The following is a 13,087-nucleotide window of genomic DNA, read 5'->3' as shown; positions in this document are numbered from 1 at the left end:
AGGAAATTAAAAAAAAACTTTGTCTCGAAAATCATTTGAAAAGTCACGTGACTGATTTTGAAAATGAAAAACATCATTCCTCCTAACCCGTATTACGGGGATTTATCTATCGCTCGGAAGAGACGTAGAGTTATCATGATAATTCGTAGTAACCTTAGTGGTACGTTTAATTACATTTAGTCACGACGGTAATATTAATCCAAAAGACGATAACTACAATTGGCTAGGTATTCCTATAGTGCTTGGATCTTCATGGGGTACCATGAAGTGGAAGGGCTTTTAGGTACTAATTTTATGTAAAGTTATGAGAGTCTCTTCTAGCCCCCCAAGTACCATTGCCGCTTTCCCGACGGTGCCATAATAGACGGAGCAGAGCGTCCCGACGCTGCCGTATACATCTCGCGTTAACGTCGAAGAGGGATGCTGCTTCCGGGACTGTTAGAGAATACTGAAAAAACAAAAATTCATCCGTCATCCGTCATACACGTAATTCAATGAAAACCATCTCGCAGCATCCCGTTGGTCCACAAAATATATGAAATCAAAAAAAAAATAGAATCTCAATCTAAAAACCCTTTGCACATACCAATAAAGTCATATGTGAAAAATAAATGAAAATGTGTCCTAAAATATTTGTCTTCAATAAAATTTTGAAAAAACGTTTTTCCAAAATATATTATATCCTGGTAATTTTTTGTCTTTTCCCATCCGCCATTTTTCATTCCCCGTTCAACCTTCTCTTACTTCCCCCACCCCTACCCGGACTTCCACCTCCCACCGACCACTGTACGTCCACAGCCCCCCCCCAGCCCCCACGGCCTCAAGAATCGTGCTAACACAGGCGCGGGCCGAGAAGTGTTTATGGGGCAGTAAAAAAATAAAAATAGAAAACATTTTTACAGGACGATCATTAAAGCAAGCCGAGCAACCTGAGGAGGAAGATATCCGCCAATTAATGGCCGCGTCCAAGTTTTTCTTCCTTCTTCTTATTTCACGTCTTCCGCGCCAAGATCCCTGCTAACCTCGGCCTTTCGTTCCTTTCAAGAATCATCGTCAATTCTGGATCAGAGTACAGTCCGACGTAAGAATTATTTTCTGTGAGAATTTGAAAGAAAAAAAAGAATATTCACATGTATACATAGACACCGATAGATGCATACATATGTTGCGTATCGATCAATGATCCACGAAGATGATAATTTTGGCAAAGATAACGGGTGGGGTATAAATAATTCGTAAAAAAAAAAAAAAAAAAAACAATGGCGGAATCGGTCGCGTGAAAGGAAGAGCCGGAATCGAAATGTCGAGGTCGCCGTCATCGTTGCAAGAGGAATCCCAATTACGAAGGTCTATAAAGTCGCGTTGGAGATAACGAGTGAATGATAATTCCGAGGTTTATTGTCGTGCGGCTCGAGCGATGTTTGTTTTTATGATCGTCAATAAATTTCCGCCTTTATTTATACTTTCCAACCCCTTTGGCTTGTCACAGGGGTGAGCCGCAACAATTCCAGTTCCTTAATCGGCCATCCTGGGGCTTTGAGAGCCGCAAGAAAAATAACGTTAGGAGAAAATACAGTGACGTATATATGTATATGGGTGTGTGTGTTGGTCACTGGTCCAAGAGAAATAAAGATAGAATTCAAGAGAGACAAAGACAGAGTAATGTAGGAACGAAGGGAAAAAGTGGTGAGAGGAAAGAGAGAGAAGAAAATAATAAAAAGAAACGATCGTCCTCGGAGATCATATCTTTCTTTGCAAGTTTCGAGGAAAATAAAATTTTCAAATAAAACGACCAAAAATAAGAATCGAATAAAAACGAAAAAGACTCGCAGTACCATTCGCGATTTGTACAATGCCCAAGGAATGGGGTCTTGATGCCAAAATAAAATGAAAAAAAAATTTTTATCGTACAAAAAAAATTTAATCACTCGTAGGGCCCAACCCACCCTCAAATTATTCCCAATAAAACGTGTAAGACGCGTTAATTATATGACTTCGAAATAAAACAAAGGATTCGAAAAATAAGTGAAAAAGTAATTTCTAAGCAGGATCCAAGGGAAAAATCTACCGCGTGTTCAAAAAGTCATTAAACCCTCAAATTTAAAACGAGCGTGTAATTAGGGTTCTGGAGGAACTTGGTCTTTAGCCTTGTATACATAAAGTAGAAAAAGGGCCCAACAGACACCGCGGGTAGGTCCCTTTGCGTGTACGGCCGTAAGTCCCAATTGGCAGCATCTGGCCCAAACTCCAGAGGAACGAAGTGTAACAAGTTAGTAGTTGAACCGGTCGATTACAGTTAGGTCAGTTGTGACGTTTGCCTAAGTGGGCCCAAGGCGCGACAATATCGAGCAATCATCGAGGGACTTAAGGTAGAGTAGACAATTGAGAAAGGTGTCGTGGTCCCGGGGGCCCCCGATGGTTCAGTCAGACATAACCTATTTGAACCGGGTCGACGAGAAAGGCAATAAGAAAATACAAGAAGCGAAAACGGAGCACAATAAGAGGTAAAGAGAACAATGGATTCCGAGCCATTTTTATAAATTGAAACGGTTACAATTTTGGGACTTGAATAGCCGCCTCCCCCCGGTCTCCCGCTCCTGCACCCTTATCCGCCTCCGGCTTCGCCGCCTCCATTGTCAGTCTCCTTATTGCCCGAACTTTCCCATTTCAGGGGGGTGTCGAAAGAACCCCTGGTTGAGCGTTTGAGAAAAACCAAAATTTTCCGCATCCCTTACGAAACACCCCGCTCCCAACCCTAAAAATATACCAGATGAGAAAGAGCTACTAGCTTTACATGAAAATCCAAAAATTAGTGTAGCCTCTATAGCTATGGTTAGTTATGACTGACTTAAGAGGGTGCCCCCCTCCCCCCCCACCTTACCGATCGATTCACTCGAACGATCCTCTTGGTTACGTAAATTGCAGTAATAACCAGACAATACAGTGAATAAGTATACTGAGTATATATAGGCTCGTCTATGGCGGCCATGATACTTGAATAAAGAGTAATTTGAAATTTTATTATTTTTATATTAAAAAAAGAATAATGATACCATTTTTATATTTTGGATATATATTTTTTAAATATTCATCGATACCGACCGTAGGGATCTGCATAATGTCGATAATTCAATACGTAGTGTCTACATAGTCCTACCTTCTTATGGCTTTATACTGTATACGCCGGTAGCCGGTCCAATCGAATCAGAATTAAAAGTCCACGCAAGTCAACGATATCATTGAAAACAGATCCTACAGAGCCAAGTGTTGAAGGCCCACAGACGTTTAGTCGCCGAATCGAAACAGTGTCGAGCGAAATCCATATAGTCTGAGATACGGCCATCCCTTAGACCATAGACTACGAGACTATAGACAGCCGTCTCCAACGTATAGTCTGACAATGATAATTCACGTATAATGGCCGCGCTGGGTGTGAACGCCAACAGCGTCGACGCTGCCACGACGTGTGTCACAATATTGACTTGAAAACATATAAAACCCATGTTACCCCCTCAGCCCCTATCCCACCCCGAAATACCACCCCCCCACACTACTATCAACGCCATATCCCTACCCACGTAATCTCAGTAGCGAACGACCTATCTGACTTGTCCGTTTTATCCCCTCTTAACGTTACCCAGCTACCTATGCTCCGCCTATGGGTGGGAAGATTAACCATATCTTGTTAGGTTCTCTTTTAAATCTCCCACCGCCGTTTCTTTGGCTGATACCGCGAAAATTCAAAGTTCTACATTGCCACGTAACGGACTTACGTACAATGTAATATAATTGCGACGGTGTACATTGTGCTGATTTCTTAACCTATTATTATTTTTTATCTATTCGAAGGAGGGCTGCACGTTTTTTTTTTCGGGCTCTATTAATACCTTCGTTACCCTGTATAACCTGGGTATTATGTATCTGGTATGTATTTATTTAATCTATTGACGCTTTTTTTATAAATTATGTTTCACGTAATGTTCGTAAATTGGTCGATCGATCCGGACAAATTGAAGGTTTTTGGAATGACAATTTTAAAAAAAGTTATTAAAAAGTTCTAATTTATGGATCGAGTGTATGTTTGATCTACTGCGAAAGTTTCGGAGCTTTTCATTAAGCGTTTCGATGGGTGGTGGAAACGTGGGAAAAGTATCGCGTTTAATTTACGACTTAATGGGGCTCGTGGAAAAAAGAGAATTCGCAGCTGAGGCAGCAAATAACGATACCCGCATGGTACCACGGCGATACTATATTCGCGTATTGTAAATCAACGTTGATATAAAGCCAAAAATCTCGGATTCATCCTTGCAATTAATAATTGTTATTTACTGCCGCTGAACGTAGACTGAATGACTGAACGTATGGCTGTCAATTGTTAATTTGGGCCCAAGCCGAGCATTGAGTTTTAGGGGGAAAATAATAGGAAATAATAAGACTTGTTATTATTGTGAAAGTGACATTATAGTCGCTGTCGAATTATTATGCGATATCAATTGCACACCAAAATAGCCGATTACTTTTGACCTCTGACATTATTTTAAAAGTGACGTTATAATCGCTGTGCAATTATTATGCGATACCAATTGCACACCAAAATGGCCGATTTCATTTGACTTCGCAGACACTCACGTAAGTTTCACGCAAGTGCTACGTGCCATTTACGTAATTAAAAGCGACTATTGTTGGATCGGGAAATGAGTCTCATAAACGTACGCGAAGCTTACATAAAGATTACCTAGTATTTGTTTTTACGAATAAAATTTTTTTGGGTAAAAAAGTTGTTTTCTCTGCCAAAAAAAAATCCTTCCATTTTCACGGTGCGGCTTTAGCGTGTCTTTGATTAGGGATTCTTTTTTTATTTCGTTTACCTGTTTACCCGAAGTGTCAAAATTTTTTAATATACACCATTTTCTTTCATGCTTTGTCTTTGGTGTATCTACGTTGGATGACGTTTTCTTTGGCTTTTCGATCTTTGCTCAATTTTATTTTTATTTCTTATCGACCGTACTATTTTCATCGTGAAAAATGTGCGAGGCTTAAGTAAGAAATCAATAATGGCTAAAGAATATTAACGACAATAGTAATTATACAGTAATAAAGGCAACCCCCTACGGTTCTTGTGTAGTAAACAGTAATACTATTGCCGTTATTTATAGCCCTACAATTGTTCCCCAGTGAATTCGAGCCACCAGTCGTGATCCGTGTAAACCAAAACAGTGATATTACTTTCGAGATATTATACAGTAAGCGTCAGCTTACTCGAGCATCGTTATGGAGATGTGAATTGGAAATTTTTTTTTCAAAAATTTAAATAATACAAACTACTGTAAACGATAACGATACAACTGGTGAGTGTAAAAAAAATATGGCGAGCATAGATATTAAAATTAGTCAGGGGACTCTCTAACGTGTGAACCCATAAGAGACTGGCCCCTCAAAAAAAAAAAACATTTGCTACACTCGTTCAAATAATTATTATTGGATACGATAAAATAAATAAAATAATTTATAATAAATATAATTTTGTATAGGGTCATAATTTTTTTTTCGCTTTTGTATTCTACCGAAAAATTATTCTTCAATTTGATTTGACGAATCGGTTTCGTTTTAAAGGGATTACGGATTTCTGAAAAGGACCAGGCCTGCACGACTTATTGCAAGACATACCGTGTTTACCAGGGAAGGGTAAGTGGTGAGGCAAAGGGCTGTAAAATTTTATTTACTTGCTAAGGGCGGGAGGGAGTTTATGAGTCGATCGGGCTGCCTGCGTCAGGCTTTTCGACGTTGCTCGAACGGGCCCGAAATAAAACGACAGTAACGCCCGGGTAAAAATTTACCTGAAACTTCAATTTTACTGCCAATCTTTTTATGGCTATTGGAAACACGTAGCGAACGTATCCGCGATATTCCGAAAAGACCTGCACACGGATAAAATTCGAAAATTAAGGCAAATTCGGGAACACGAAAAAAAAGACTGTAAAACTATTATCTTTTTTTTTTTTTACTTTTGACACGATTGCTTTTAATTCACTTGAAAAAAAAGTATTGTCAATCAAAAAAACATTTTTATAACTTGAATTTTCAGAATAAGCCCTTTTTGGAATTAAAAACTTTTACTCTGCTTGATTTTTTTATATTTTCTTTGTCATTCGTTATTGATTTGCCTTGTTTTTCTTACAGTATAGAAATTGTTAATATCGATTTAACGACGTACAATGCGACAGGATATCCTGCATGAGTTTAATATAAAATTTGGAAATTAGGATGGCAGGCATTTGTTGTTTTGAAAAACCAGTTTACAATAAAGTTTGTGACGTGTGGGTTACCAACTGCAAGAAATCAAGAAAAAATATAAAAGGAGGAAATACACGCAAGTGTATGTACGTGGGTGCGATTCTGTACCATACCTATATATATATATATATATATATGTATATAGGTACACGTACGTGCATATGTGCTCTGGAGACATACGTCGTTTTATGGGCCTGATGTTTGTCCCTGGCAAATAGGGACTTATCTCGTGAAACAACGCAGATAAAAAGATTCGGCCGAGTTGGAATTTCGTCGCGTACTGCCATTCCTCTTTTGGGCTACGATATTACACGTACAATAAATGAAAGAAAAAAGAGAAGGACAAGAAAGAAGAAGTGTAGGAAAATACGAAGAAAGTTAAAATAAAAGATAAAAATAAAGAAAAATCAATTATAACATTTTTCACTAATTCTTATCGCCATTCGATAAGAACCGATAGCCAATCAATATTTAGCAGAATTATATAGATTTTACATTTAAAATTTCTTCTGCTTGACAAGGTCCACTATTAAATTCATCTGTACCATTACGTTGCTGTACGCGTTTATAGGGTACGTACGCTATTACGCGTACGATAAAAAAATTTGTTGATTCAGGTAAAAATCATTAATATCGAAAAAAAATATATTTTCGATATTATAATCGGCCGCGAATCGTGTCTGTATGATGGATAAATTTTTTTGGACTTTTCAAGTAAAATTATAATTTCATACTGGTCCATGCTCTTTTACGTATCATATGGTCCCAGGTAGACGAGTGACACCAGACTCTAATCCGCCGAGTCACGAAATTCAAACAAACGTATGGCAACACGAGGTCTCGAAATAAAAAAAAGAAATCCAACACTCCCGAGAGATTCGTTCAAATTCAACGCGCCGTTCACGAATGACATCGTGAGATGCTTTGCCGACGCTTGGCGAATCAAACAAATGGAATTACTTATTCGTAAAAATTACTTTCCCGAATTGATATAATTTTTTAATGTACATCACATACGGGTTATTTAAAACAAATTAAAAATTAATAAAACAGGGGTCGATGTTAAAAAAATTTCTTTTTCATCACCCTGTATACATTTTTTTCGACACCCGCATATACGTCTCGTTACTTTCTTGACGTTTACTATTTTCTTATACCCTTCATCCCCCAAGGAATAAATCATGACTAATACGTGTAAATAATTACGGATACTTGAGTGTGGACCGTATGAATTAGCGAGATTTAGGATTTAGGGTGGCTCGGCCATATTTACAGAAGGTAATGCGGAAACGGAGAACGTTACGTAGAGAAATGGTGGAAGTAAGAGAAGATAAGGACACGGGGTATATTGCATTTTGAAACAGAGCTAGGTGGTAAATAAAGGTAATTAAGAAGAATTTAAGGAAACAAAAATTTTTTTGACATTCGTACAGCTGGCGACGAATTAAATGCGGATTAACGTGCGAGAGTAAAAATAAATATCGCTAGAAAGATCAATAACAGTAGAATACAATAATTAGGAATACGAGCTGGCGTAAACAATCGAAATATAAATTTACGATTTAGTAATTGATACCGTGAAATTTATTTTCATGAAAACATGAAAATACTGTACTATGACCCGACAATCGGTCAAAGGTCGTAATGATTGAAATGAGGTATTAACAATTATTCCTGAAAAGTGAAAACAGGCATTAAGACGATTTTGAAAGAAGACCTGAAAATTTTGGAAAATTATGAAAAAGCATATACCTAACTATCAGCGTACTGAATCTCTGGGCGTGAACCGTCAATGTAATAATAATCAGATGAGATCTGAAATCGGACGCCATGACGGTCCGGAATGTAGATCGCGTCCCATTGGCAATGAGGATGCGAAACGGGTGCTGATTGGTCGAGATGTTAAGTGTCACCTATTGCTCAAGGGGCGTGGCTTACGTGGGCGGCGCCAACGACCCAAATCGTTCGTCACGTCGAGGCTCATAGACGGACGAGCAGCCGTCGGTGTAACATCGAAAATAATCAGCTTAAGAGAGGTGTCGAAAAACGGTGGTTGGTGTTCTCCAAATTTGGAAAAAAATAAGTGTCGTGTCGTTTCACCCTCGGAGCATTGCTAAATAAAAAACTGGATAGGTAATGCCGTGGACCGAGTACGTACAGTGATTGTTGGTCGGAGAGTAAAAAATCTTCAGTAATTCCACACAGGGGTAATTCGGATACCAAGTGATTTTTTATCGTTCTTCCCCCGAAAAGGGATAATTTCGAAAACGTTCTCAAAATTGATTCAGTGCGTTTTACGGTCTCCCCTCGAAGAGCAGGAGGACCTCTGCCCTCTAGTGTGTCAGAAGAAATTTTAAATGGAGTGAACTCTAGGTATAATATCGATAAAGTGTTATTGGAATAATAATAATAGGTGAATCGGCCTGAGTATCGGTAAGTCCCAAAATAGGGGCAGGTGTCTCGTTGGAGGGTGGGACCATTAAAAATTGCACAAATGACGGACATAAGCAGTATAGGCATGGTGTCTTATTACAATCCGCTGACCATGTACAGAGGTCAGCAGACGGGAAGTCAGCAGGCATTGGGCCCCGTTCAGCAAGGGGCCCCAGGTCAAGCAAGTGGACAAGGCCAGCAAGGGGTGGTGTCAGACAGTACCGGTCAGCAATATTGGTACACGTATGGGTCCCATGGTAGCTACGGGGCCCATCATCAGAACCCTGGGGCCCAGCAGTACCTAGACCATCCAGACGTCCTGTGGCCACCGCACCCCCATCCGGCTCATCACTATTCCCATCACTTGCAATATCAGCATCATCACCATCATCACCATCAGGCCTATCCCCATCAGCAAATACAACCCGAGTGGACCAGTGGCGACGAGACCAGCGGAAACGCTGGGAATAACGGAAACCCCGTGGGTACCGGTGAACCAAGTCCACCAATTACCGTGAGCGGAAGTGAGATTAGCAGCCCCGGTACGCCGGCTACACCACCTGCCAATGGCAGCGGACCCAATGGGACTAACACGGCGGCCACCACGACTCCCGTCAGACCCGCGCAAATTCGCAGCCCTTACGAGTGGATGAAAAAACCATCTTACCAGAGTCAACCTAATCCAGGTTAGTAGGGAATTGAAAATTTCCAAAAATTATTATTATCCGAAATAGCTTGACAGCTTGGACCTGTCAATTTTAAGGTGACAGATGGATTAATTTTTGGGCCTCACGAACACGTAGAATTTTCGAGGTAGACTTCAGCTTCTCTTCTGAGGTCTGACAAAGTCCTGGCTGTCTCCTGTTAATGACATCGGGATGTCGTTCTGAAGATTCTAAATATTTATGGTATATTGTACAGCTATTTTTTTGGGCCATATTTAAGTTCAATACTGAGAACTTGACGATAATACTATAGAAGATGATACATTGAAGTACGTATACACTATACTGACGACAGAACGTATATGACCGTTGGGTTACAGGAGAAACATTGATTGAGGGTACAATGAGAATTTGATATTTAATTGAAAATATTCGATCAATGACACTGTAATTCGTTTATCAGAAAATAATACATTCAAACTTGACATAACATTGTTTTGGATATATTGAATCGAGGCAATAGAACATTTTTACAATTGAAACAGGTAATTCCCCTAGAAATTCCCTAGTGACCGTAATATCACCAGATAAAAGAGAAGTCGGAGCAACCGTACCCCCGGGTCAGAGCAGTAAGAGAATGGAGAGAAGGTTAAAAAGGGGCCCAAAAAAGGGGGAGGCCTAAGGAAGGGCCGTATCGGAACCGTAAACACGTAGGACCCGCCGGTCTAGATACGGCAACAATGTAAACACGTTTAACAGGCGTGCAAACAGCTAATTGCTCTCAAATATTTGTGAGATTATCTGTGAGAAGGGTCCCTTCGTAGGGCCCGCCGGAATTCGCCGTATCCGCCCCTGGAACAGCACAAAACATCAACAGCCCTTTCTTTCCCCTCCGAAATCCACCGTCACGCGGTTTTTGCATTAATTTCTTCAAAATACACGTTTTTTTTTGACATTTTAGACAATTTTTGAAAATTAAAAAAAATTTACACTCGAACCTACATCGCGCATACATAAATCATTTGTCCCCCAATAAACTTATATCCATCTCTATTGTCCTTGTCAGCGTGGACCCTACTTTTCGAAGGATTAGATGATTTTTTGGAGGCTGTGGTACTTACGGCTGTTTCTACTGTTGCAGCATGCAGCGTCGCTGCAACTGCGTCCAGTGCAGCACCGGTGCTGCACGATATCTGCACTCTCGACGGTCTCGGTACGATTCAATAATCCATTACGCCCGCACCGTGTCGTTGTTGCATTTTCGAACAATTGTATTTGATATAGTACCTATAGACATTATATAGCATTTGATTAATAATAATCACACGACAAAAGCATATACGACCAGAGTGCATCCCACGTTAGTAATGCATTAGATGCATCATTAATATTTTTTTTTTCATTTTTCATTTTTCATCCCATTGTCATTAATCGCGTATGCTAATATACCCTGTGTCGTAATTGCATTGGAGTTGGAAAAAAAAAAAAATTGAAAATTTATTTGACACACGTCATTATATTTGTTTGACATTGTTTTTTTCTCCGTAAGAAAGAATCTCTTTGCTGTCATTCAATTATTTCAATGATATAACTAATCATAAATAACAATGTCAATTATTACACGATTAGATTCACTGACAATTTTCTTAATCGTCACATATGCTACGCATCGAATCGCATACGTTTGATTGATTGCATGCTACTACGTACGGCATGTTATCGAACACGTTACGTAAGCTTGTAAATTATATTAACCAATTTACATTAACCGTTTCAGAATATACATCGATCGGACCGATCGATAAATTCTGCGTTCAATCGATAACCATTGACAATGGGCAAATGCAAGCAGTAGACATAGTGGCATGCGAGTGTTGTAAAAGAGTAATTTAAAAAATAACAGCCAAAAGTTAAAGATTCAAAACCCCAAAAAAAAAAAAAAAATCCAAAAAACGAGGTGACGGGTGAAAATTTTGAAAAAGGAGAAAAAAAACAAAAAACATAAACTCATAAACTTAACCCAGCGAAAAATATTTATTTTCACTCGATCGTTCCAACGGCAACGGAATATACGCCGCGACGAAAATCTTGTTCACTTTTTTCTTTCTTTCTTTCTTTCTCCTTTCTTTTCTTTTTTTCTCAAGCCGCTGTTCTCGCATCGTGTTCTTCCTTCTCTTGTTCTTGTTTGATTGCGTGACGCTGCGCGCGGCCATCCTTCCCCGAGTCTTTTTCTCCGCGGGCCACGAGAGGCGGACATTATCTGCATTTTATGACGGTCGTATCGCGGTACCAACTCAGGGGAGAGCGTGAGACGGCTTTGGGATGGAAACTAAAGAGAAGTTGGGGGCTTTGGTTATGTAGAAAGAGGTGAAAAGAATGGAGTATAGCCTTGAGAGGAATGAGCAAAAGATAGAGAGAGGGAGAGAGAGGGGGAGGGGGGGAAGTTTTTCCTTGAGAGGAAGGAGGAAGGACGATATATATAAATGGTATATATGGGTGTATACGTGTATCGTGGTGGGCATTAGAAATTCGAATTTCGTGAAAGAAGTACCTGCGTGCGTGTTTACCTTGGCGTTTCGTGTTTCCCGCTGGTAATTATACTTCCATTCTCTCGTTCCGTTTTTGCTAGCAATTTCGCCGCCATTATGTGTTCTCTTACGAGCACTGTTTTCGTATGTTGAATCTGTGTGTACGTATATATATGTATGTCAGAATGAAAACTCTGTAGTCTTTCTCTTCCTGTGTCTGTTTGTACATTGCTGGCAGCCATTAAGGTAGCGTGCTTCTGGTTTCCTTTTGTTTCGTTAACGTTGGTATAGTTGGATGGTATGGGTCTAACTATGCGACACGCTACTTCCTAAGACGCCATTATACGGTCCTGGCTCGAATTTTGGCGCCATCTTTTTTTGCATATAGCTTTCTTTTTAGGCCCGAGTGACACTCTTCGAGCTAATTATTGTACCGCTTGGCTGAGCCGTGCGATAGTTTTTCGAGTGACTGTAGTGCATCTCTTCTGAGTGGCGGGACATTTGAATGAGACTTGAGTGAGAAATTTTAATGAATGAGATTCTATTGAAATTTGATTGAGAAATTTTGTTTTGTTGGGAAATTTTTTTTTTTTTGTTAAATATCTTTGATCGGTACATGGTACCGGGAGTATTAGCGATTGTGTCAGGGAGGTGATTTTTTTTTGAAAGCGTAATACGGAACGACCTAATTTTTTGAAACGACCTTTGTGGTATATTTACTTGTTGCTGGGATTCGTGCCATTCTCGGGACCTAACGGTCCCGATGAAGGTCCCAAAGTGCGAGACTGTCGAAAAGCTGGCAAATTCGAGCGCGTCACGGCACGGTCAGAACGTAAAGGCAAGTTTACAATACATAAGGGGTGCAGTCTATGAGGCCCGGAGTGCAATATAATAATAACAATCTGAGAGTGGAAATCACGCATTGTTTTCCGGGCAGGACGGGGTGGGTCCTTTGTGTTCAACGGGGAATCTTAAGCTCTCCAATAAAATCGCGGCCCGACGGGGTCCCATAAAAGGCCCCAAGCGCACCCGAGGAACCTTTCCAACGTTCTCGGTGGGCAATTACGACCTTGGAGGTAAATTCCATGAAAAAGAAAAAAATGGAGAAAAAAAAGCAAAAGTAACCTAACCACGTTTAGGAAAAACCAGAATGGGGGTAGGGGTAGG

General features: G+C 40.0%; 1 protein-coding gene across 1 annotated transcript in view; it reads left to right on the top strand.

Moving 5' to 3' along the window:
* Window positions 1-8,291: 8,291 nt before the first annotated feature.
* The window catches only part of LOC107268584 (homeobox protein CHOX-CAD), a gene marked incomplete in the record, with an annotated part of 12,245 nt that continues 7,449 nt past the window's right edge, over window positions 8,292-13,087 (top strand). Inside the window, 1 exon segment of the mRNA XM_015741504.2 lies at window positions 8,292-9,413. Within this exon segment, the coding sequence (XP_015596990.1) occupies window positions 8,789-9,413 (625 nt within the window).

Source organism: Cephus cinctus, unplaced genomic scaffold, assembly GCF_000341935.2.
Source record: "Cephus cinctus unplaced genomic scaffold, Ccin1 Ccin1_scaffold0564, whole genome shotgun sequence".
Taxonomy (NCBI): domain Eukaryota; kingdom Metazoa; phylum Arthropoda; class Insecta; order Hymenoptera; family Cephidae; genus Cephus; species Cephus cinctus.
The sequence above is the reverse complement of the archived record's forward strand: the minus strand, read 5'-3'. Positions and strand labels throughout refer to the sequence as shown.